The following is a 23,866-nucleotide window of genomic DNA, read 5'->3' as shown; positions in this document are numbered from 1 at the left end:
CACCACGGGAACTGGAACCAGGTCACTTTGTCTGATGGCAGGGTGCATTCCCAGCCCACAGCCAGCTGGAAAAGGCTGAATTTAAACTGCATATCAGGAATAAATTCTTCTCTGGGAGGGTGGGAGGCCCTGGCACAGGTGCCCAGAGAAGCTGTGGCTGTCCCTGGATCCCTGGAAGTGCCCAAATCCAGGCTGGACAGGGCTTGGAGCAACCTGGGACAGTGGAAGGTGTCCCTGCCCTGAACAAGATGATTTTAAGGTCTCTTCCAACCCAAACCAGTCTTTGTTTCTACAACCATTATTTTTTGGGTACTCCCGAATCCTGCCAGCCCACCCAGCCTCCTGCAGAGGATTCTCAATCATCTTGATTAAGCTCACCATACAACAGCTCCTCTGGACAGAGAAAAATGTCTCAGGGAGGGAAAACCTTTGTGGAGTCACCACATGGGCAGTGGCTGGGTCAGGGGGTGAGCAGGGATGAGGAAGGAAAGCTGGGCACAGGCCAGGGGATGTCCATCTGTCTCTTATTTCCCAGCACAGGAACCCTGGAGCCCCAAACACAGCTTGGCCAGGCAGCAGCTCCAAGAGCAGGAGCTGTAAAACCCGGCTCAGAGTCAGCCCCAGCCTCCCAGGGAAGCTCCCAGTGGTGGAACAGCTCCGGGGGACAGACATTATCAACACAATTACTGTCAGCACGGGAATTCCAACTGCTCCTATCAATGGCAGATGGATTTCCAGCACAGGATAAAGATTTACCCATTCCCCCAGTGCAAGCACCAAGACCCTCAATCTGCACCATCCGCAGTGCACAACTGGCCTGTCTGAAAATCTATGACAAAAACCATTAAAGAAGCTGTCAGCAGCATGAAAAATCTTCTTTTTGAGCCCAGAGCACACGTTTGTTGTGACTTCTGCAGCGTGTGGCTTAAGCTGCAGCTCAATTCCAGCTGAGGGCTTGGCACCAGGGCAGCAGAGCAGAGGGAATGCAGGGGGAAGCTGCACAGAGCCTCTCTGCAAGGAAAAAAAACCCACCCAGCACTTTCTGTATTCTCAGCAGGAGAACAAGTCAGCAACTTCACTTTTAAAGCACTGAAAGGCTTTTGTGTTTCGCTGTCCCTTCACAGGGAGACTTCAGCCACATCAGATAGAAGAGCAGAGGGTGAGATCCTGAGTGGACAAGCTGTGCTGGGGCACTGCTGGGACAGGGCACTGCCCACTGCTCCAGGATTTCACACCAGGAAACATCCAGCTGCAAATCAACAGCTCAGAGAAATTCCCTTCCTCCTCGAGACTGTTCTCCCTCTGACCTCTGTATAACAAGCAGCTGCAGGAGCTGCTAAAAAATGTGATTTCAAGTTGACAGCATCAGTGAGGCTGGAAAAGCCCTCCAAGATCACCAAGCCCAAGTTGTGCCCAATGATCATCACCTTGTCACCAGCCCAGAGCCCCGAGTGCCACATCCCCACCTTCCCTGGACACCTCCAGGGAAACAGAGCAGCACCAAAAATCCCCCAAGTGCTTCCCCATACACTGAGGGCAGAGTTCTGTGGGCTTTGAGCAAGGCCAGAGCGAGGTTTGGCTCAGCAGGGTTTAAAACAAAGCCTGGCTTTGCTGTTGGCCTGAGAGCACACACAGCCACACGAGGCCACCAGGAACTCTGAGCTGGGCAAGTGACCCAGGACCAGCTGTTGGACATCTGGGCTGTGTTTAACACACCACCAGCGCTTCCAACATTGGCAAAATTTTCATGGGGGAAAAGAAAAAAAGAAAAAATAATAATCAAAGGCAGCTTTATCTTTCACCCTGCCAGAATGACAAAAAATATTTGGCTGATGATTTCCTTCAAACCCTGATGAGGTGTGAGGATGCTGAAAGCCAGCCAGGACACCCTGCTCTGCAGGCCCTCATGCAGAGGGTGTTCAAACGTGGGGCTGAACCTTCTGCATGATGCCACCAGGGAATTTCTTTTATTATAATAAACCCAGACTTCATAAAGTCATTGGGTGGTTTGGGTTTGAAGGGATCTTAAAACTCATCCAGTCCCAGCCTTTGCCATGGGCAAGGGCAGTTTTCACTATCCCAGGGTGCTCCAAGCCCCAACCTTGGACATTTCCAGGGATGGGGCAGCCACAGCTTCTCTGGGAAATCCATTCCAGAGCCTCCTCACCCTCTGAGGGAAGAATTCCTTCCCAATATCCCATCTCATAGTGTGAACCCATTCCCCTTGTCCTGTCACTCCAGGCTCTGGTAAAATTCCCTCTCCATCTCTCTCAGGTAAAACTGCTCAGGAGCTGGCAGAATGCTCAGAGCCCACCTCAGCACAGCATTTATTCGGCTTTGCTGCATTAAACCCTTCCAGCAAACCCTGAAATCTGGGTAATTCAAGGTATAATGCTCAGGACAGATGGCCAAGTCCATGTTCCCAAGGATTTTTTGGCTGAACATGTCACACTTGCCATGTCACTGCTGCCAGCACAGCAGTCACAAATTCCAGGAGGGAACGACCAAAAAAAAGCCTCCGAGTTGGTGGCTGATTTTACAATGACCAATGATTAAATTAGCTTAGTTAAAGGATCTAACACCATGTCTTGAATTTATTCCAGTGTCACAGTTATTGGCAGGGATAAAGTTTCACATGAGCCAATTAACTAAATGCACTATTACTGTATCTCAGCTGCTTAAGCTCATCAGTTAATTAAGAGCTCAGTGTAAGCTGAAAATAGGAATCTTACCTGACACACATCCCAAACATACATTATCTTAATCATTTAATTTTACACTTCCATATTACGTTCCTCAGGTGCCTGAGGAAAACTGAAAGGCAATTGCTTGGTTTAAAGAGAAAGCAAAAGTCACATAAACATTTACAGATTTCATCCAGGAAATGGGATCTCTCAGAATGATACTTGCTGCTTTATTCAGCCCTATTTTACAGGGTAGTTTTTCATGCTAAAGTTAATATTTCACATTCAGTTTTGAAACTCAACTCCTCTCTTTTCAGTCATCCCCCAGAAAACTCCAACACCCGTGCTGGATGAAGCTCAACAGCTGGAATTTGGTGTAGAACACACGACCAACCTCTCGGCCATAAGGAATTCCTACCCTTCAAGTGCACATTTTGTTAAGAAATCCACATTTATCCCCGAGTTAGAGAGAAGTAATAACAGATAAGGACACCAGTGGATTGCTCAGATAATTAGAAAGCAATCTAAGCTAAAATGAAAAACGTGCAAGCCTTTGTTGTAACTTCTATAAATACCTGAATGTCTTGTACATCCAGGAGGGAAAAAAAAACCCCTAAACCAACCCAATCCTGTAAATGGGAGCACATCAGCAAAAGCAGCCTTAAAACTCCATCCTTTCAAGGCCTTGTGGATGTACTTGGGGAAAAAATAGCCTCAAGGATTATTGATGTAACCAGAGAGCGTTTGGGTTGGAAGGGACCTTGTGGGACATCCAGTGCCACCTCTGCCGTGAGCAAGGACACTGCCACTGCCCCAGGTGGCTCCAAGCTGCCCTTGGACACTGCCAGGGATCCAGGGACAGCCACAGCCTCTCTGAGCACCCTGTGCCACTGAATCCAACCCCAAAATGCCCCAAATTAGGAACTTTTTTTGTTCCAAGCACAGCCAGCAACTTCTGCTGCTCTCCATCAGCTGCAGGGAGCTTGGAGGAAGCACAGGGAACTGCCCTCTTCATTTAAATTGCTGAAATGAAGCGAGATTAAAGCAGGCAGAGCCTTTCCACCTTTAGCAAATTAATCTGATCTCTTTGTGAAGTCCCTGAGCACACGAGGCTTTAGCTCTATTAATGGCCTGGGCGATGCTCAGTGTTTCCAACGGGCACAGCAGCCCTTAAGTAACTTCCTTTCAAAGGCAGGGATGGCAGAATTTGATTGAAAACACATTTAATTCTGCTCAGCTCGGGGCAGGCTCAGAACTGGCAGCACAGTGACGATGCTGGCAATGCTCTCAGTTGTTACAAACCCAGCAAGAGCTGAAGCAGGGCTTGGCTGTGGGCTGTGCTTGTCTTTTCTAAAGAGGTGCTCACCGTGATGCTCAAGGAACTCGTTTCTCCTGTGGCATCCACTGCAAGGCAAAAGCTGAGCTCTTTTCTCAGGACAGATGCACTTTTCCTGCTTTTCCCCATAATTTAAGACATAATTGATGTAATAACAGATGAAATAAGTGTGTGAAGATGCTGGGATTTAAAATCTGCAAGGAAAGTTTTGAGTTCAAGCACAAGTCTCCATCATTAGACAGAGCCTCTTTCCACCCCTGCTCCCCTCTCTGCAAGGGAAAATAGTTTCAAATGGAAGGGTGAGACTGGTAATGAGAATGCATTATTAAAAAGAGATTCTTATTTCAGCCATCTGAAAACAAGAGCCCACCTCTCCCAGGCCTTTTCAGGGCAGCTGTGATGGTTTGGTCCAGGGAAAGGAACTCCTGAAAGCGTTGGGGAAATCAAACCCCAACATCCAAACCTGCTGATTTAACTGCAGCAGTTAAAAGAATTCATAAGAATGGCTGGATGCAAGTCCATGGCAAATTCACTAATTACTGTGCTCTAATGAGCAAACCATGTCCAGGAAGTGCTGATTCCACAGCTCTGAACAAAAGCATCTCAAAGCCCAGAGCAGCAGAACTGGGGCCACTTTCAGACCTGTGGAAAAGCTGAGGATGAGCAGGAGAAAAATGAATTTAAACAATGTTCCCATCTGAGCAGCATCCACACAGCTCCCCCCTTCACAGGGGCCCGTTATTAGCATCAAAACTGCCTTTAACACAAAATAATCTCTGCTGAAATATCTTGATAGAAAAATGTTCTGTGAGAAAAAGGGCTCCTAATTTATTAACCTACAACAGAAACCAGCAAAAGTTGGGAAAACACAAAGAATAGAAATGGGTGCAGATCCCTAAACCTGAATTGCATGGCAAGAGTCCCCTCAGCTGGAAAAAAATCCCCTGATTAATTTATAATAACGAAAGGAGACATGTGAAAGAGGGAAGGGTGAATGCAGTGAGCAGAGAGAAATGCACTTTATCAATGGGAGATGAATTCAGCCTGGAAATTTGGCAGGCAAAGCAATCAGATAGCGACAGAATCCTTGAGCAGGCAAACCTGGAAAGAGTTTCAAGACAAGATTAGATCAGTTGGTAGAATTTCTAAGACAGAACATTCTGTTTGACACAGCACTGAAGCAGAAATACAGAAGCCTTTGGCATCTTGGATGTTGCAGAACTTTGTTCTAAGCTGAATTGTCACTACTTAATAAACTGGATTTTAGCAGGCTCGATTTTCAGCAGCTCAGCATCCCTCTGGACAGAGCTGCCAAGAAATGCTTCCTCCCCCAGCCCTAAATATCTACAATATTTTCCTAACTAATGTGAGCTCAATGCAAATGATTAACTCTTGGCAATAAGTTTCCCAGCACAATAAGATAAAATGCTAATGTGGCTCCTTCCCCAGTCCTGCAGCACACCAACCATCAGGAAAAACATGATCAGAGTCAGAAAGAATTGCAGTTGCATTCCTAAAATCAAACACCTTCTTTGGGATGGATAAAGCAGAAAAAATTAAAATTCCATAAAGGAACCTGTTGATTTCCCAAAGCAATATTGTGAAGAAGTTGTGGCAAGCATCAATTTAAATAAGTTTACTTTAAAATTCTTGAGGAAATTTGCTCCCTGAGATCGTGACTGATGCTGGGATGGATGAAGGCTGGGATTGAGGAGTGTTTGAAGCCCACCCATTCCTGTCATGTTCAAGATAAAAAAGGAGAAATTTGGGTTCCTGTTTAAGTGGGTGATTGTGTTTTCCTCACTGCTGAGCACCAACACTCCAAAACCCAGCAGATTATTTCAATTCTCCAGCTAAAATGTCAATTTTCAAGCTGCCAGAGTGATAATTTAATCAAAAGCCACAACTTTTCCTCCTCAATTGAAGCCTAATTCTTACAACACCAATATTTAGGAGAATTAGAGAGGGCACAAAACTAAACCACCTCTAACAGCAGCTGAGAAGAACCTGTAATATTTTCTAAAGATTTGCGTTATTCAGAACAAAAACCCCAAATACAATTCAAGTATTTTTAGAGGTTTACAGAAAATAATCTCAGTCTACACTCAATTACAAAAAGTCTCTATTACGAGGCAGAGCTCAAGAACTAAAAGCTTATTTACAAGTGAAGGATTTTTATTCTGCTACTGCCTTGTAACACCAAACCACAACAGCCACGCTCGCTTGTTCTGACAATGCTGCTGCTCCTTTTTTATTCCCAGCCGCCAGACTAAAATCTTGTATTCCCTGTTCTATTTTGCAGGAGTTTCAGATAAAGCCAAACCCGTGCCTGTACTATTTTTGGAGCTATTTTGGTGCTGTATTATAAGGAGAGCCCTGGATACACACAAGGAATGTGATTTGTTGGGATGCAGGAAGGCAGGGAAAAAAGGGGATTTTGCTGGGGCCATCCAATCTGTGACTGACTGGAAGTGTGTGACTTCAGTCAAGCAATAATCATGTGGTTTTCTGTTGAAATTCGAGCTTTTTTGGCACCAGAACTACTTTTAGATCTGGATAAACACACAATGGAGATCTGTGGATGTGAAAAACACACAAAAGAGTGAGAACTCATCTCAAATGAGCATTTAAACCTGTCTCAGGATAATATCCAATATTGATCAGCACTTCACAGAAGGTATTTTTGTTCTAAAAGAACTCATATTTATAGCAACCCATGTGCTTTTCACGAACTCATGTGGGCACAGAGCAAAAAAAAAAACCACAAAAAAAAAATAAATCAGTCTGCTACGTGTTTCACCGAGCCAAGTCATCAACATGCATCTCACAAGTGAAATCTAACTCTTCAAAAAAATAAAATTTAAATAGCTCTGTGACAGCTTTCCTGTTCTTCAGCCCTCCCAGTGCTCCCCCTCAGCTGGGAGCTGTGATTTCCCACCTGTTTCAAAAGCAACTTTGGTCATTTCAGGCACTGGGAGGATGGAAATGCCCAGGGAAAGGGAGACATTGCCTCATCCTCAGCCATGGGGGCACTGGAAAACCTGGGAATGCGGCTCCTTGGCACTGGGAAGCAAATATATCCCATCCACCAGGGAAAATACATCCAACCTTTGGATAACCATGCTGCTGTCCATGCTCTGCCTCCCAAAACCCCTTCCCACCTGCTCCTTCCCTGGCTCACAGCCAGCTCTGCTGGGTCCCAACGGGATCTGAACCTTTATCGGGATTTTGAGAGAGCTGGGACCACTTCAAGATGTTTTAAAGCATGATTTATTATTCTTCTTCCGTGGTCTCATGAAGGTTTGAGAGCACCTTCACCTTGTTCACCAGATGTTCTTAGCCAGGGGTCACAAGACCACAGGTTACAAGAACTTTTAAAGATTAATTAACCAATAAACTAATGCCACAAAAGAATGTTTCTGCTTCCACACCAATAGTTAATTATTTTGTTTTATATGTCTTTACTGCAGCACAGACTTCCTTAGCCAAACACACAATGACACACAGAACTACTTGTTATAACTTCAACTTATTACTTTTATAATTACTTCTATATCTTAACTTTAAAACTTCCTACAACCTAATTTGATGTCTATTTAAACTCACATTCTTACTCATGATTCTAAGTCTGGGAGTTTTCTCCAAGGCCTCTAACCAAACCCTGTGTCTGTGTCTATATCCAAGCTTGCATTTACAAGATTTTGAGACCTTTCTGTGCTTGGAATTCCCACATACCTGCACTAAAAAAATATCTAAAATTGCATGTTTGAAGATTTGAGTGTCCCCTTCCCACTCAGATGGACAGGGATGCAGTGCAAGGGCTCATTTGGAAGCTCAATATCCTGCACTAAAAATATTCTTTTGACATACCCAGCTTCTGTGTGCACCTGAGATGGAGAAAAGCCCAGCCAAGCCCAGTCTGGAGACACAAATCCAGCACGTGTGGCACGGGCAGTGCTCGCTGACAGCTTTTCCTGGAATTGCTTTGTGCAGCCAGAGCACTGGAATTAACAATTTTTCCTTAAATTCTCCAGCCAGCCATTATCCTGTGCTTGCTGATGCTCTGCTGCCACAGCAGCGTGGGGCCAAAAAAAAATCCCAATTGGCAGAGAGGAGAAAATGGCATTTGGCAGCTGCAGGTACCCTCTGCTATTTTGTAGGTGCTCTTTTATAAAGAGTCTGTATTTACCCACACAGGCAGGAAATCACAGGAGATGAGCGTTCTGTGGCAGGGAAATAAAGCAACAAAGTAAATGCCACGGAGAGATTCTCCTGCTGAATCCACAGTGCCCTTCATCACAGCATGGGAGCAGAGATGGAGCTTCATGACTGAATTTTAAAAATAGAAAGGTAACAAGCTTCCAATCCCAAAGTGCTGTGCTCTGCTTCCGATGCCATTTCAGGCCCTGGGAGTGCTCTCAAAGAGCACACAGCTCCTCTGGGAAAAGGTGAAAAATGCCTCCTTCCATAATCTGTTGTCTGAACTAAGAGAATTATTTATAGTCGCTACATTTATTATACATTATTGTAAACTGGAAGCTGTTACGAGCTATAAAACGTTTATCATTTCAAGGGGATGAAAAGTAATTTGTTTAGAGAAAAGTGGGGGGAAGGCTAGGCTCAATAGATATGTTTTAAGAGTAAACTTTCCCTGTTAAACATGTGCAGAGCTACCATGCAATCCCCAGCTCTGTGTGACACATTTTTCCCATTTTAGCCTCCAATCTTTTCCCCCTGGGCACTACCTGTTCTCGCTGCAAACCACTGAAGCATTTTTCACTACCATTTGTGAAGTGCCTCTGCTTTCATGGCTGAGAATGTGGGGGAAAAAACCACATGACAGATCATGCAGAAACTCCCCAGATCCCCTCCCTTCCACCTGATCTGCAGCACAAGGATGTCTTTATACACACACACACAGAGATAGGCACATACAAAATCCTCCAGCACATCTGAAATTCTCCAGAAGAGGAAAAAAAAAAAATCAGCGCTTCAGAGCTGTGCCCATCTCCTCCCACAAATGGCTTTCAAGCAGGGCTTTGAATTTTCCTTTTTAAATCCTGTTCACTGAGGAGAGGGGGAGATGGGCAGGGAAAAGGACACTGAGAAAAGGCTGAAGGGAGGAGCTGCTAAAACTGCTCTGATCCACAATCCCAGCAGCGTTTTTGCTTTGGGAAGAAAGATTTCCAAATGTTTCCCATCAGGCCTGAGAGGTCAACTGGATGTGGAGCAGCTCCTGCAAATTGATAGTGCCCAATAATTGTTCCTGCATTTATTACCTGCAGTGCCCTTGCATTTCCCAGTGCTCAGGATGAGACTGATGGCATTTTAAATATTCAGGATTTAAGACAGTTGTTAATTTACTAATAGAACAAAACCACTTTCTGCAGTTTGCTGCGCCCCATCTTTTCTCACTTGCATTAATCTGAGGGTGCCAGGGCCAGCATGAGGCAGGAAATGCAAAATTCAGGTTCCAGCTGAACCTTAACTAAAGCACAGGAGACATTTTCCCTGCACACAGGTCAAACAGTGCAGGATCAGCTGACATCCTGTGCTGGAGGTGTTTTCCACATCCAGTGCCACCAGCATTCCTGCTGCTTTGGGATGCTGCAGGATCCATCAGCTCTTCTGCTAACTCAGTCTGCAACACTGAATTACACTGCAAACACAATCCCCACGGCAGGGGAAACCTTTTTGTTTTCTTAAAAAACAAGGAAACAAACCAAACCAAAAAAAAAAAAATCCCTAACAAAACTGACAGTTCATTTATTTCCTAAGTAGCAGAACATTTCTGCTTTGTCAGCTCTAAATTGCCAGACAATACAGAAGCAGCAGATGAAACTGCAACTGAAAAACCTCAGAGTGCAAGAAAAGGGTTTTATTCTACAGTCAGGAACCGGGTACTGATCCCAGCTTTTTTATTCCCCCACAGAACAGCCTTTCCCTCTGGATTTTGGGTGATTGAACCTCAGCACTCTCATGGTGAGTCTTGCAAAAGAAGGAAGAGTTCTCCAGAGTTTCCAGTAAATCCCACAAACCTCCCCAAGCTCCACCTGCAGAGGTGGGAAAGGTGAAGGTGAACCAAAGGATCATCCCTGGCTGGACATTCCATAGCCAGGAGATGCCCCATGGACACTTCCCTGCTCCATCCTGGATGCTGGATTCCTCCCCCAAAAAATCCTACACTTTCTTCTACAAACCATAAATGATTTGGGGAAAAAAATACCCCACAAAATTAAAAAAGAAAAAGGATGAAGAGATAAAACCCAAAGGAAATATTTGCAGCAAAGGAGGAGGAATTTTAAGGGGCTGAAAGCCAAGGTGGCAAATTGAAAATAATTTGTTTAAAAATGTATCAGACATTTCTACACAGTGTCTGTCTAGAAAAGAGGATGAAGGTGATTGTGACATCACACTCTAAATTATAAAGAGAAGTTATATTCCCTTCTCAATCATGGTCATTCAGTCCTGAACTTTCCAGATCTTTCTATTCTTTCTTTTTTAGAGGTAACCAAAGCAATTAAGGCCAACTTGATCCTTCTTTGTACCTGTAAGAAGACTCACAGGAATTTGCAACTTAACTGCAAGGCAAATCTGTATTTCAGGCTTCAACTGTATTATAATTTGTGACTCATAAATTATATTATTCAACATTCACATGAAAAATAATAGCTATCATATTACTTGCTGCAATGAGAGTGGATGGCTGCTTTGTAGAGTTTATTCAAACTGGCAACTAATAATATTTTCCATTTATCAAAAATCTCCAAAGCACAATGACTGTTCAATTTATTGTATTTAATATTCAGTGAAGGAGGATGTTGTCGTTTTCAACACTGCAATCCCAAACAAGAGAAATTAAAATAAATCACTTCATCTAGAAGCCAAACAAACAATTACATGGAGGAACCAGCCAAAAAGGAAACCAAACAGCTTCGTTTGCCAGCCCTTATTAACAGCAAAAATAACACTTTATTTCGGATTCTGAGAGCTCCTTGTTATCACCTGGAAAACAAAACCAAGTCTCCAAGTTTACAAATGAAAAGTGTCACAGCAGCAGAGCGACATGCCAGGAGGAGATGAATTATCAGAGGTTGTCAGCACCAATTCCCAGATCCTAATAATCTCCAGGAGGCTGTGGGTGCCCAGCCCTCAGGAAATAAGAATTATTAAGGATTACTTTTATTCCAAAGCCGTGATAAAACCCACATAAAACTCTTGTGGAAAGCACACATTCAATTTATATTGAAAAAGACTTTTAGGATCATGGTTAACCCAGCACTGCCACCTCTAAACCACGTCACGACTGCTCCATCTACACATCCTGGAAATACACCCAGGCATGGAGCAGGAAGGATCTGGAGCAAATTTCAGAGCCATGCTAAGCTTTTTTGATTATTCCATTTTAAAAGACCCCAAACAAAACCAAAACAAACCATACAGAACACCCCACGTAGGACCCAACAGCAAGGCCAGCTCTGATTTATGAATATTTTTGCCAGCTCTGTATTCCAGAGCAGCAAGAACTACCTGAAATCCAGAGATGTCTCTCTCAGATGGCAGTGGAAGCCCAGCTAGGTGCTGTATAAAAACCATCACAGCCTGCACCCAACAGCTCCAACCCACTGAAAAATCCCTCTGGGAGACTCTTTGTGCACTCCAGTACAAAAGGGAGGCACCAAATGCTCTTAAGTGCTCAGTCATGAGCTACCCATGGCAGCCTGGCTGTATTAGTGCAATTGTGAGCAACAAATCTCACTGCTTAATATGCAAATTCCCCTGGTCAGTCTTGCAGAGAAGCACCATGAAAGCAGTTATTGTGACTTCCAATTAGCCATGTGATACGCAGCCCTGCACAGCACTCAAGGAAAATATTTAAGGAACTGTTGTCCAGTTGCTGAGAGCAGAGGTGGAGGACAATATTTGCTTTTCTCTGAGTTTATGAAGCTCCAGCGCTGCATCGAACTCCACAGGAGGAGTTGATAGTTTGAATAATCTCCCATGCTGGCAGCTCTGTTTCCACTTGGCCCTGTTCTGGCTGCTGGGTGATGGGGGCAGCAGGAAAGAAGACAAATTTCAAACAGAATCAGCATCTTTGCTCCCAAGGAAGGTCGATAAGAACTGCAGCAGGCAGGCGAGCATCGTGTCACGGAGAGCTCAGCAGCAATCAGACAGCTGTAGCCAAAAGCCTTAATCTGGGATGACTTGTGTTTCCAGCCCCTGTGCTCCCTGCTTTTCCCTCATTCCACACCAGGAACTGTCTCACTGAACTTCACCAGGTTGGACAAAGTGATATGCAGCTTCTGAGAGGGGTGAGAGTTTGGCATGAGAGAATGAACAGGTTCCTCCTTCTCGCTGCTCCCTCGGAAAAGAGAAATTGAGGAAAGACCTGCCCATGCTGGCACAGCTCTCCTGGGTTTGCTCAACACCTGATGTACAGGCACAAGGGCAGAGGTTTCCAGCCCAAATTCCAAGCCCAAAGCTCTTCCAAAAACACAGGTGAGGAGCTGGCAGCCTGGGAAGTGGCTGGAGAACAGTTATTTCTCCCCTGGTCTCAGTCCTGCAGGAACTCGGGCACCCCTGGAACAGATGTAGTGCTGGGCTCCCAAAACCTTGAACCATCAGGTGGGAGACAGCTGAGCTAAAGGGATGAGCTGGGAAAACCTGTCTATAAACCAGTTAATGGTGCCCTTTAAGGACTCCCCAATAAATCCACCCGACACAGTTTGGTTCTGCTGGGTGACAACACACCGAGCATCGAGACAGGAACTTCTCCTGCCTGTGCCAAACAATGTCCTGGTGAAATGAAAACTTGCTAAAAAGAGCAGTGCTAATGAAACAGCTGGTACCAATCTGCAAAGCCCATCTCATTTCCAGCCTGATGGGCAGAGCAGCATCTGTTAAATGCTTGGTGAGGAACAGCCTCCTCCTGCTCCGGTCACTGGGCAATGAGCTGGGCTTTGATTAGCTCCATCTCACGCTTGCACACACACCTGAGGATCCACAGCAGCTCTCCTGACACACACACAGGCATCCTGACCTTGAAAAATGCCCAGAGTTAAGAGACAAAGGAAGCACACGTGGCCAGGACATGCCGTCAGCTCTGCCAAGCTGCACACGAGTAACGGGAAGCGCCGGCCGTGGACAAAAACACTGAGGAGAATACAGGGATGTGACAAATCCTCCTCTCGACTCCAATAACACAATTGAGCACGATTCTGCCACTCCCCACTGCCCTGGAATAAATTGAAACTGGGATGAATCAGACTTGAGAGCTGGCTCCCACTTTCACCCAGCACTGCTGTCTAATCAAGCTCTTGAGCGCTCGCAATTCTCCGGGAAACTTTTCCATTCTGGGGAAAAGACAAAGCCTCTCCAAAATAAGTCCATCACTGGCAAGTAAGAATCATCATGTTCCAAAACACCTTCCTAGGATTTCGAAATGTTCTGGCCCTGCTCACCGACAGCAATCTGAAAGAGAATGTAGAGGGTTAGGTCACAACCCCCAAGCTGAGAGAAACGAGCCTCACTTGGGGAACAGGAAAAAGTCATCTCTCTGCACAGGTCTAAACTCCAAATCGTGTTCACTTGTGCTTCAGCTGCTTCATTAGCTGATGCCTCCAGACAGAAACTCCCTGGAGAGAGCAAGTCAGGTTTCACACTGGGTGAGGGCACACTGGCAGGATTTGTAAAGCTCCGAATCAGCGCAGGCTGGACTTTGACATCTGGGGAGTCGCGTTTAGAGAAGAGACTCGGAGCTTCTTCCAGCCTAACCTACCCCCCCTTTCCTCCTTGTGGAGAGGCAGGAGCAGATCTGTGGCATTACACAACAGACTATTGCACACTGGAGCTGATTGTTTAAGACAGTCCTAAGAAGCTCATAATTCAAGTGAAATTTCAGCGCTTCTCACTTCAGCGAGACAACCTTAAGGAACATTACCCTGAGAGCATGAATCAACACGAGCCAGCTGACACGAATTTCACATCTCTTACATCTCCAAAGGCCAGCTGCTGTTGTAATGCACCAGGCACAATGGGTTGTTTAACCCCAGAGCAGCAGTGCCATGCCCTGGGAGCACTAGGCAGGGTCACAGAAAGCCTGGATGGAGCCTGCCCACCTCACACGCTGCTCTGGGCCGTGGGATCTGTTTTACAATATCACCCAAACCCCCATCGTGTTCTTCTCCCATCTCATTCATTCCACAGCACAGGTGAGATAAGAGCAAGGAAATTAAACCGAGCCTATTTCTGTGGCATGATCTCACCTCATAACGCCAAAGCACATTTCAGGACAGGCACCAGTGGAGCTTTTAATGCTATTTTTTTTGTGATTCCTGCTGTTCTTTTTCTTTGACTGGTCCATTCTGCTCAGCACTCCTGCAGGTTTTTACTGGCGGGTAAAGCTGCTTAGTACAGATGCATTTTAGGTAATCCAAGTCTTCCCTTTTTACTAATAGAGTAAGGAATATTCATGCTACTCAAAGCTATAAAATTCCCTTTAATGACACTGAGGTGATTAAATCCACAGGAGGCTGTGGAGCCTCCCTCTCTGGAGGCATTCCAGACCCACCTGGATGTGTCTCTGTGTCACCTGCTCTGGATGACCCTGCCTTACCAGGGGGGTTGGACTGGATATCTCCAGGTCACTGCCACCCCCAACTCCTCCAGGATTCTGTGAAATCCCACATAGCTCTCAGCAGCTGGAATTCTGCTATTTCCACAGACTCTGTCTGGCATTAATCAGCAGATGGTTGGTTCAGATACAACTCCAAGAGCTGCATATTTTTACATTACGGAATGACAGCAAAGTCACTGATAGGAAGAACACTCATCAGCTGGGCCATCCGAAATAAAACCAGACCGATAAATAACATTCTGTAAGTCCCAGGGGAAAACACAGACCTGGATCAGCAATTCTCCTCCTGAAATCTGTGGACCCTGCATCTGAGGACTAGTTATAAGTCAAGCATCCTGTTGGCAGGCTGACTTTAAATGACTATAAAACACACACAGCTCAGCTGGAGAACATCAGGGGTCCACAAACCTGAGAGCATGGGAAAAGCAAGCGTTCAGGCATTTAGCTGGAGAGAAACACGACGGTAGAAGGCTGCTGACACTGCAGCAGGGCTGGCACAAGGCTTTGCTCCCCAAACGAGAGACAGAGACCACGCTGCTCCAGCATCTCCAGCCGCCGGGAATGGCTGGGGCTGGAGCAAAGCTCCTCTCTCGGTTGAAAAATAAACCCCGGCCCCGCAGCAATGCCAGGACCTGAGCGAGCTGAGGAATCATCTTCCTCACACCACAAGGAGCGGAGCCCGAGGAAAACAAACTTCGGGCAGGCCCTTTCCCCAGCCTGGATTTATTTCAGCAGCGGCCGCGTCTCTGAGCCCCCCCAGCGCTGCCCGGCGAGACAGACCCGACACCGCTCCCCGGCACTGCCCGGCGACGGAACCCCGGCAGAACCGACGGCAGAACCCCGGGCAGAACCGACAGCAGAACCCCCTGCAGAGCTCCGGGCAGAAGCCCGGGCAGAGCCCCCGGCAGAACCCCGGGCAGAGCTCCGGGCAGAACCTCGGGCAGAGCCCCCGGCAGAACCCCGGGCAGAACCCCGGGCAGAGCCCTCAGCTCGCCGGGGCCGCGGTGCCGGGCCGGGGGCTGTGTCTGTGGGGCAGCGCCCGCCGAGCGCCGCCGGCCCCGGCAAAGTTCGGGCGAATCCGCGGGAGAAGCCGGGGGCGAAGGCCGAGGACGATTCGGTGGATGATCCGGGGGATGATCCGGGGCAGCAGCCGGACGCGGCTCCCCCGCCCGCCGCAGGCCCCGGCCCGCAGCGCCCGCCCCGGGGTCCCCCCGCGGCGCCCCCGGCCCGGTACCGGCGCTCACCTCCGGTGCCGTCCGAGTTCTCGTTGAGGCTGCCCGAGGAGTCGTGGTGGGAGCCCACACACCCGCCCATGGGGCCCGCAGACCCGCCGCCGAGCCGCCCCCCGCCCCCCTCCCCTGCACCGAGCTCCGCCGCCGGCCGGGCAGGCGCGATGGCTCCGGAGCCGCCTCCCCGCTCCGCAACACCGCCCCCGGGGCGCGGCCTCGGCCCGGCACCGCCCGGGACCGGCACCGGGCCCGCCTCCGCCCGGGACCGCCCGGGACCGGCACCGGGCCCGCCTCCGCCCGGGACCGCCCGGGACCGGCACCGGGCCCGCCTCCGCTTGGGACCGCCCGGACCCGGCGCCGGCACCGCCCGGGACCGGCAGCAGCACCGGGCCCGCCTCCGCCTGGCACCGGCACCGATACCGGGACCGCCTGCGGCCCGCGGGACCGTCCCGGCACCGATACCGGCACAGGGACCGGCACAGGGACCGCCTCTGGTGCTCTCCCGACACCGACACCCAGGACCGGGACCACCGGCACCGGGATGCGGAGCCACCCCCGCGGGTGCCGGGCTGTGTTTATTATTTTATATTATATTATTTTATATTATTATTATATTTTGTTTATTACCGTGCAGCCCGCGGCTCCCCCGTGCTCTGCTGTGCTCTGCCCCATCCCCGAGGTGCTCCAGGATGGAGCTCCGAGCATCCCGGCCCAAGGAAAGATGTCCCTTCCCATGGAATAAGAGCATCCATCCCGACCCAAACCGTTCTGTGATTCCACGATTTGTCTCTGCGCACAAAGAAAATCCAGACTCGGACAAATCCTTGCCCTGCTACCCAGCCACCCACCCCTGTGTTATCACACTGCCACTTTGAAATAAAAGCTAAACAAACTCGGTGCTTTTTGGTCAATCTGACCAAGCAGGCTCCAGTTCTCTGAGAAGAAAAGTTTGACTTTTGTGCTCTTAATGCCCAGCTGGGTTATCTCATTTCGGCAGCAATCCCGCCCTGGGACTGGGGAGTTCCAGTTCCTCCACTATCAGATGCACTGGAGCGCCTTGGAATAATCAGCAATAAGTCAGAACGCTGAAAAATGGGAGCAGACAGTGAGAAAATAAAGCCTGGTAACAGACTGTGCTCTGGGTTCCCCACACGCTCTGCTATACATGGCAGCTTCATCTTCTTGTACACAGAGCAGCACAAAACAAAACTCAAGCTGAGCATATTTTTCCTCCATAAAGATGACATTGCAAATGTGTTTTTTAAGAATGAAAATAGCATAGCTGTTTGTAGAGTTTCCAGTCAACACAGTGAAAAGAAGTGATGGACAAAGTCGTTTTTCTGCCATTAATTTCCCTACATAATCCTCATACCAAAAGCCCAGCCAGCCTTTGGGAAGGCTCTTGTGTTGATAATTAAAGTCCCAAATGTATAAGATAAGCTGAGTGCCAAATGCCAAGCACTTTGTCATCTGAGAACAAAAAGGCACAGAGCTCATCTGCTTTATTGAGTCCAAAGGGGAAGGTCAGGCCTGGTAAGAAACCTAAAGAACAATTATTAGAGTCTGAGCACATGGCCACTAATTACAACAAAAGCAAGAACTCCTCGTCTGTGCAGACATTTAAACCAGATCAAGGAAGCACACAGAGCTCAGTTCTTTTCAGATTTAATCTGAGGGCCACGTGGGAGTTTGCCCAGATCTACACATCCTATAATCAAAGATATTGCAGAATGACAAAATCAGTTGGGTTGGAAGAGAGCTCCAAGACCATGGAGTGCCACCTGTGCCTTGTCTCCAGCCCAGAGCTGGGCAGGGATGGGCACTCCAAACCTCCCTGAGCATCCCATTCCAAGGCTGGGGGGAAGAATTGAATGTTATTTGTTCAAAACTGTAAGAAATTTGGAAGACGGTTGCAAATTTTCCTAGATGTAGGTGTTGATGTATTTTATCCTCAGAGTAATGACTCTGCAAGGAAATAATGGATTTGGGGAGGCACTTGGGATGGAAACTGGGAGGGATTCTGGATATCTGCTGCCCAGTGAGATCCCCAAACTGGTGGGAATCCAACGTGACTGTGTTCCATAACAGGGTGGCTGCAGCACTGGGGGCTGGCGTGGGAAAGTCTGTCCCCAGCAGCCAGCAGCCTGCTCCTGGAGCCTTGGAAAAACACACCAGAGCTTGTTATTCTGCCTGTTTGGGAGTGAATTCTTTCCCTGGATACCTCGTTGTGCTCTCACACAGAGTATGGAGCACATAAACGCCTGTTGGTGTGCACAGAACCACTCAGGATGGGCCAAAGTGAATTTTTACAGCCTGAGCCCATGGATCAGGATGTACTTGCAATGTAGTAATAAAGTACTGAAGAAAAAACAAACCTTTATTTTTAATACAAATAAATATAAAAGATATAAAGATACATGTTTACAAATATATAAATATGTACACAAATACATAGATACATAAAAATATATATTATATATTATATATTATATATTATATATTATATATTACATACTATATACTATATACTATATACTATATCCTATATAGCATAGAGTATATAGTATATACTACATACTATGTAGTATATACTATATAATATAAATATTCTTATGAATATATTAATATATAAGTATATAAACATATAAATATATTTATATATGTATATATATAAATATATATTTATATATTTTATATATTTATTTCTATATTTTATCTATTAGATTATCTATTATCTGTTATATATTTGTATTATATATTTATATATTTTATATAGATTTATATCTAAAGTATATAAATATATTTTTTATAAAATATATAAATATATACACTTATACATATACAAATATATAAATATATAATATATCTTTTATAACATATAAAATATTTTTAATATAAATACATATAAAATATATAAATACATTTTGGATTGTAAATGGATTCTTTATTTTGAAGGTTATTTCTCCTCAAAATAAGTTTCCCTGAGCTTTGCAATCAGTTTCTGCAGCTCAATCTCAGCTCTGCACTGTGCCCTTGGACAAGTCAGTAAAAGTCAGTGTTTGTCTGCACATCTCAACATCAACAATTCATTAATTCTTGCTCTTTATCACTTGCTAACTGCCTGCAGTGCGTGGGGTGTAAAACACTGAACACCAAAAGTGACTTTTCACAATTCAAGGCTGTGGTGGGTTGGCTGCTCCGTGCAGGTCCCACTGCCCGAGGTGGTTGGGATTGTTTGGGGTCACAAACCCCACAGTTGGCACAAATCCTGCTGGGCTGTGATGGCCTGGGAGCACCAGAGGGGTTTGTGGTGTGTGAAAGTCCCTGGGGAGGTCTCTGTGTGTTGGAGAGACTCCAGAGGAGGCTCCAGGATGAGCAGAGGGATGGAGCAGCTCTGCTGGGAGGAAAGGCTGGCAGAGCTGGGATTGTTCAGCCTGGACAGGAGGAGCTTTGGGGTGACACAGTTGTGGCTTCCAGGGCCTGGAGGAGCTGCAGGAAAGATGGAGAGAGACTTTACAAGGGATGGAGTGACAGAGGGCAGGGTTAGATGGGATATTGGGCAGGAATTGTTCCCTGGCAGGGTGGGCAGGCCCTGGCACAGGTGCCCAGAGCAGCTGTGGCTGCCCCTGGATCCCTGGAAGTGCCCAAGGCCAGGTTGGAGCAGCCTGGGACAGTGGAAGGTGTCCCTGCCCATGGCAAAGGGATTGGAACTGGATGATCTTTAAAGTCCCTTCCAGCCCAGGCCACTCCACAGCTCTGTGATTGTCAGGTTATTCCCTATATAATCCTATATAATCAAATATTTTCTGCACTTTGCCAGTTTTTCCCTCCAGCTGGGCTCTCGCTGTTTGCTCGCAGTCAGTGGTGGTGGGTTTTGCCATCACATGATGATCCAGAGTGATAAATCCCTGTTCTCTGATGATTCAGCTCTGTGTGGGAACAAGGATGAGATGCTGACAAATTGCATCAGCACTGAAACTTCTTTCTCTGGCATCCACATTTCGATTTTTAGCAGCGCTGCCCAGGACAGAACTATCAAAGTCTTCACATTGTAAATGAAAATCTCCCCAGATTTCTGCCATCCTGCTTTTGACAGATGGGAAAGGGAGACACTGCTGATGAGGTTATCAACCAAAGGTCCCACAGGAAGCAGGAGCAGGAAAGAACCGTGGAATCCAACTGCTCATTTTCCTCCTCAGAGAGTCTGAAGAGATGCAGCAAGTTGCTATTTTCAGATTTACTTCCCCATGGCTCTTCCTGAAAGCTGCTGAGGCTGTAGCCTCATTTTCACAGGCTGGAGCTTTCCCTGCACAGCTCTTCTGTTTAGATGTGGTTTTTAGGAATGCTGGCTCCCAATCCGAACTTCCCACCAGCAAATTTTAGGCTGATTCCAATCCCATATAATCCATCCCTTCCCAAAGTGGCTGGTGGCAATCTCCAGCACCCAGAGGCAGCAGAGCTGTGTCAAAATGATGTGAAAGCAGGCAGGGTTTGTTTTCCTGGAATGACCGAGGGAAAGAGAAAGGCACAGAGGAATTCCTGTGGCTGAGGAACCCCAGCAGCCACCAGGACATCCCGAGCTGGCCAGGAATGAACAGAGTGAGGGCTGTGTGTGTCCTCCAGCACCTCCCAGGAGCACAAACCCCACTCCTAAAGCCTTGGCACACACCTCTGCTGCAGGAAATGCCAGGATGGGAAGCTGCAGCTCCTGAGGAATTTCCATCCTTGGATATTGCTGTGAAGAGCAATGTTGTGTTTCCTGATCTCTGCAAAGCCCCACTCCTGCTCCTGGGGACTGCTTGGGGTTCTTTTATCTCTCTCAGAAAAGTCATGATTCCCCTTACTTTAAACGTTTCTGCAAAGCTCTGAAGTTTTGATTTCAATTGCTGGAGAAAAGGGGTCACTGAAAAGGCTAAAATCACTTTTTAATGTGCATTAGTGTTAGCAGTGATGGTAAGAATCTCTGGAAGTGATGGATTCCACTGCAAGAACCAAAGTGGATGGGGCTTGGAGCTACCTGGGCTAGTGTGAGGTGTCCCTGCCCATGGCAGGGGGTGGGATGAAATGATCTTTAAGGTCTCTTCCAACCCAAATCATTCCATGATGATTCTATCATTTATTACTTTGGCACATCCGGCAGATTTTGCTAATCAAAATATACATTTAAAAAAAAAAAAAAAAAAGGAAAAAGAACCTTGAGACTGCTAAAGCAACAAAAGTGAAACGCTGCTTCCCTCCTGTGGTGACCTCCCTGATTGCACAGCGAGACACAGCAATAAAGACACTTTCAACGTGATTTTTTTTAAAAATTATTGCTATTTTTCTGATGCACTCACAGCCAGGCAGTCGCTCACACCCCGCTGTCTTTGTCCCAGCCCTGGTCTGACATTTCCAAAGCAGAACACCAAGCCCAGCTCTGAAAAAGAAAGCCCTGAGAACTTTATCTCCTCCCAGGCTGCTCTTTGTGGCCAAGTTCTCCTCTTTCAGCTGCCTTTGAGTGGATGCTGTGCCTGGCTGGGTGCAGGAGTGTTCTGTGTCACTAAATAATGAAGGGACAGTGGGGACAAAGGGAGCACACCAGGGTAAGGCTCCCCAGCCTTTGCACATTCCCAGTGCAGCAGGAGCTGCTTTAGAGCTGGGTCACGGAGCCAGCACAGGGAACAGCCACACTTGGGCTGTGCTGATGCCATTTCTGCGTTTCCTTCTATTATTGTATCCATCTGGTGTTGTATAAATGTTTTATTAATATCTGGAGGCTCATTGGGAGCTCACATCTCCAGCTGAAGTGTCCGAGGCCAGGCTGGATGGAGCTCTGAGCAAGCTGGGATGGTGAGAGCTGTCCCTGCCTGTGGCAGGGGGTTGGAATTGGAAAATCTTTAAGGTCCCTTCCAACCCAAACCATTCTCTGATTGCATGAATCTGAAGTGTGGATTTAGGTTGTGGTTTACTGTTGAAAAGGAACATAGCAGGGACATCATAAAAATATCTGTGGTCATGAATAAGTGAGAAGAAATAAGGCAAGAGATTTGGAATTCCTTTTTTTTCCACAGTCAGTGGTGACAGGGTAAGTCAGGGATGATTAAAGTACAATATTTTTCATTCTCTGAGACAACAGGAGCAGAGGGAATGGCCTCAGGCTGGGCCAGGGGAGGCTCAGGGTGGACAGCAGCAGGAATTTCCCCATGGAAAGGGAGCTCAGGCACTGGAAGTGCCCAGGGAGGGTTGGATCCCATCCCTGGAGGTGGAACTCAGAGCTCTGGGCTGGGGACAAGGTGGGGATCAGGTTGGACTCAATGGTCTGGGAGGGCTTTTCCAACATGAATAATTCTGGGATTCTGAGCAGAGAGTGGAAGAAATGTGCAACACCCAAGCCACACTTCTATTTCAGCTCTGAGCTCCTGAATACCAAACATTTCTCTGGGGGAGAAGTTTGTGAGTTGCTTTGTTCCTGGATTTTCAGCTCAGCTTCCCAAAAGCGAAGCATTTGAAATCAAAGAGCTATTCCTAGACAGAATATACAGACAGCCTTCTCACTCAGCACTGGCAATTGGGTTCATTTGAGGAGAAATCAGCCAGGTTTTGGCGGGAGGAGAAGGAAGGGTGGAAAAAGAAACATTCTCCCTCCTGTCATAATGCTTTTGATAAAATTAAAGCTGCAGCAGATGGTGATGGTACAGGCTAATGTTCCCATATGGCAGGATCAATCAGGCAAGGAATATGCTGCTTTAAGAGATGTGTGTAACTGATAGATGTTAATATTCCAAATATTTTAGCTTTGGATCATGAGCATTCTCCCAGGCTGTGGAGCTGGAAGAAGATTCTCGTGCTCAGGAGGGGTTTGCCTGGACTGCAGTTGTACTTTGGTGGGATATTTATTCCTTCTCTCTATCCTCGGCTGGCTGAGCTCTTGTTTCGCTCCCTGCTTGGTGCTGAGGGCAGGGGCTCAGTCAGAAGGGAAATGGAGATGGGAAAAGGAGCAGGAATGGAAATGGAGACAGGGAAAGGAGCAGGAACAGAAATGGAGACAGGGAGAGGAGCAGGAACAGAAATGGAGACAGGGAGAGGAGCAGGAATGGAAATGGAAACAGGGAAAGGAGCAAGGTCTCGCTGCACAGGCAGGGCAGGGCCACTGTCACTGCCAGGTGCTCCCTGTTCCATGGTTTTGTGGGATACCCAGAGCAGAGGCACTGTCAGAGACCAGGACCTGCCCCACTGTCCCTGCAGCAGTTCCTTTCCACCCAGAGAAAACCAGGAATTCTTCCCAGCTCTTAGTTCCTAATCCTAACAGGCAGTGTTCAGAGCTGAATTATTCTGTGAATGATTCACTTTAACAGGACTGAGCTTTGCATGGAAATGGGGAAAACACCCCAAAATCCCAACCTGAACAACCCCCAGCATGGCAGGACACATTCACACCGAACTGTTGGATGATTTCACCTGGCTGTACAGCAAAATCTTCTCTCTTCTCATCACTCCTGTCTCTGAGGAGTTTATTTCACGTGTGCTGTGCCTCACTGAGGGGTGGGATTGCATCAGGGATGCTAAACTTGGATCAAAACCTGTTTGGAACTTTGGATGATGATATTAAACACCAAAACCAATAATGACAAGGAGAGATCCTGGCTGTGAGCGCTGCTGTTTGTCCCTCATGCTGGACACGGCCTCGGGATGTGGAATAGGATCCCATTGTTGTATTCCCAATAAACAAAGAGGCAGATTCTCCTCCTGACTGATTGGATGGTCTGTGTATGAGTGGAGGAAAATAAAGTCTGTGTGAGACAGAGCATGGTGTGAAGGATCCTCCTGGGCCAGCCCTGCTGGGGACGTGACCTCCGGGGCGTGTGAGGGGGACAAAGAGAATCCATGGATTCAGAGGGATAAACATCACTTTAATTTCAATTTCAACACTCTCCAGAATACTCCCAGCAATTTAAACTGAAGAGATGCAGGGATTTTAGTGACTCTGCAGGGCTGGGAACCT

General features: G+C 47.0%; 1 protein-coding gene across 1 annotated transcript in view; it reads right to left on the bottom strand.

Moving 5' to 3' along the window:
• Nucleotides 1–14,290, bottom strand: part of UBTD2 (ubiquitin domain containing 2) — a 35,753-nt gene extending 21,463 nt beyond the window's left edge. Inside the window, exons 1-3 of the mRNA XM_015641476.1 lie at nt 14,286–14,290; nt 13,482–13,491; nt 12,287–12,323 (exon numbers count right to left, since the gene is read on the bottom strand). Of these exons, the coding sequence (XP_015496962.1) occupies nt 12,287–12,323; nt 13,482–13,491; nt 14,286–14,290 (52 nt within the window). The remainder of the gene's footprint in view (nt 1–12,286; nt 12,324–13,481; nt 13,492–14,285) is intronic.
• Between the last annotated feature and the right edge of the window lie 9,576 nt (nt 14,291–23,866).

Source organism: Parus major, chromosome 13 (assembly GCF_001522545.3).
Source record: "Parus major isolate Abel chromosome 13, Parus_major1.1, whole genome shotgun sequence".
NCBI lineage: Eukaryota > Metazoa > Chordata > Aves > Passeriformes > Paridae > Parus > Parus major.
Note: the sequence above shows the minus strand (reverse complement) of the source record. Positions and strands in the feature narration are given on the sequence as shown.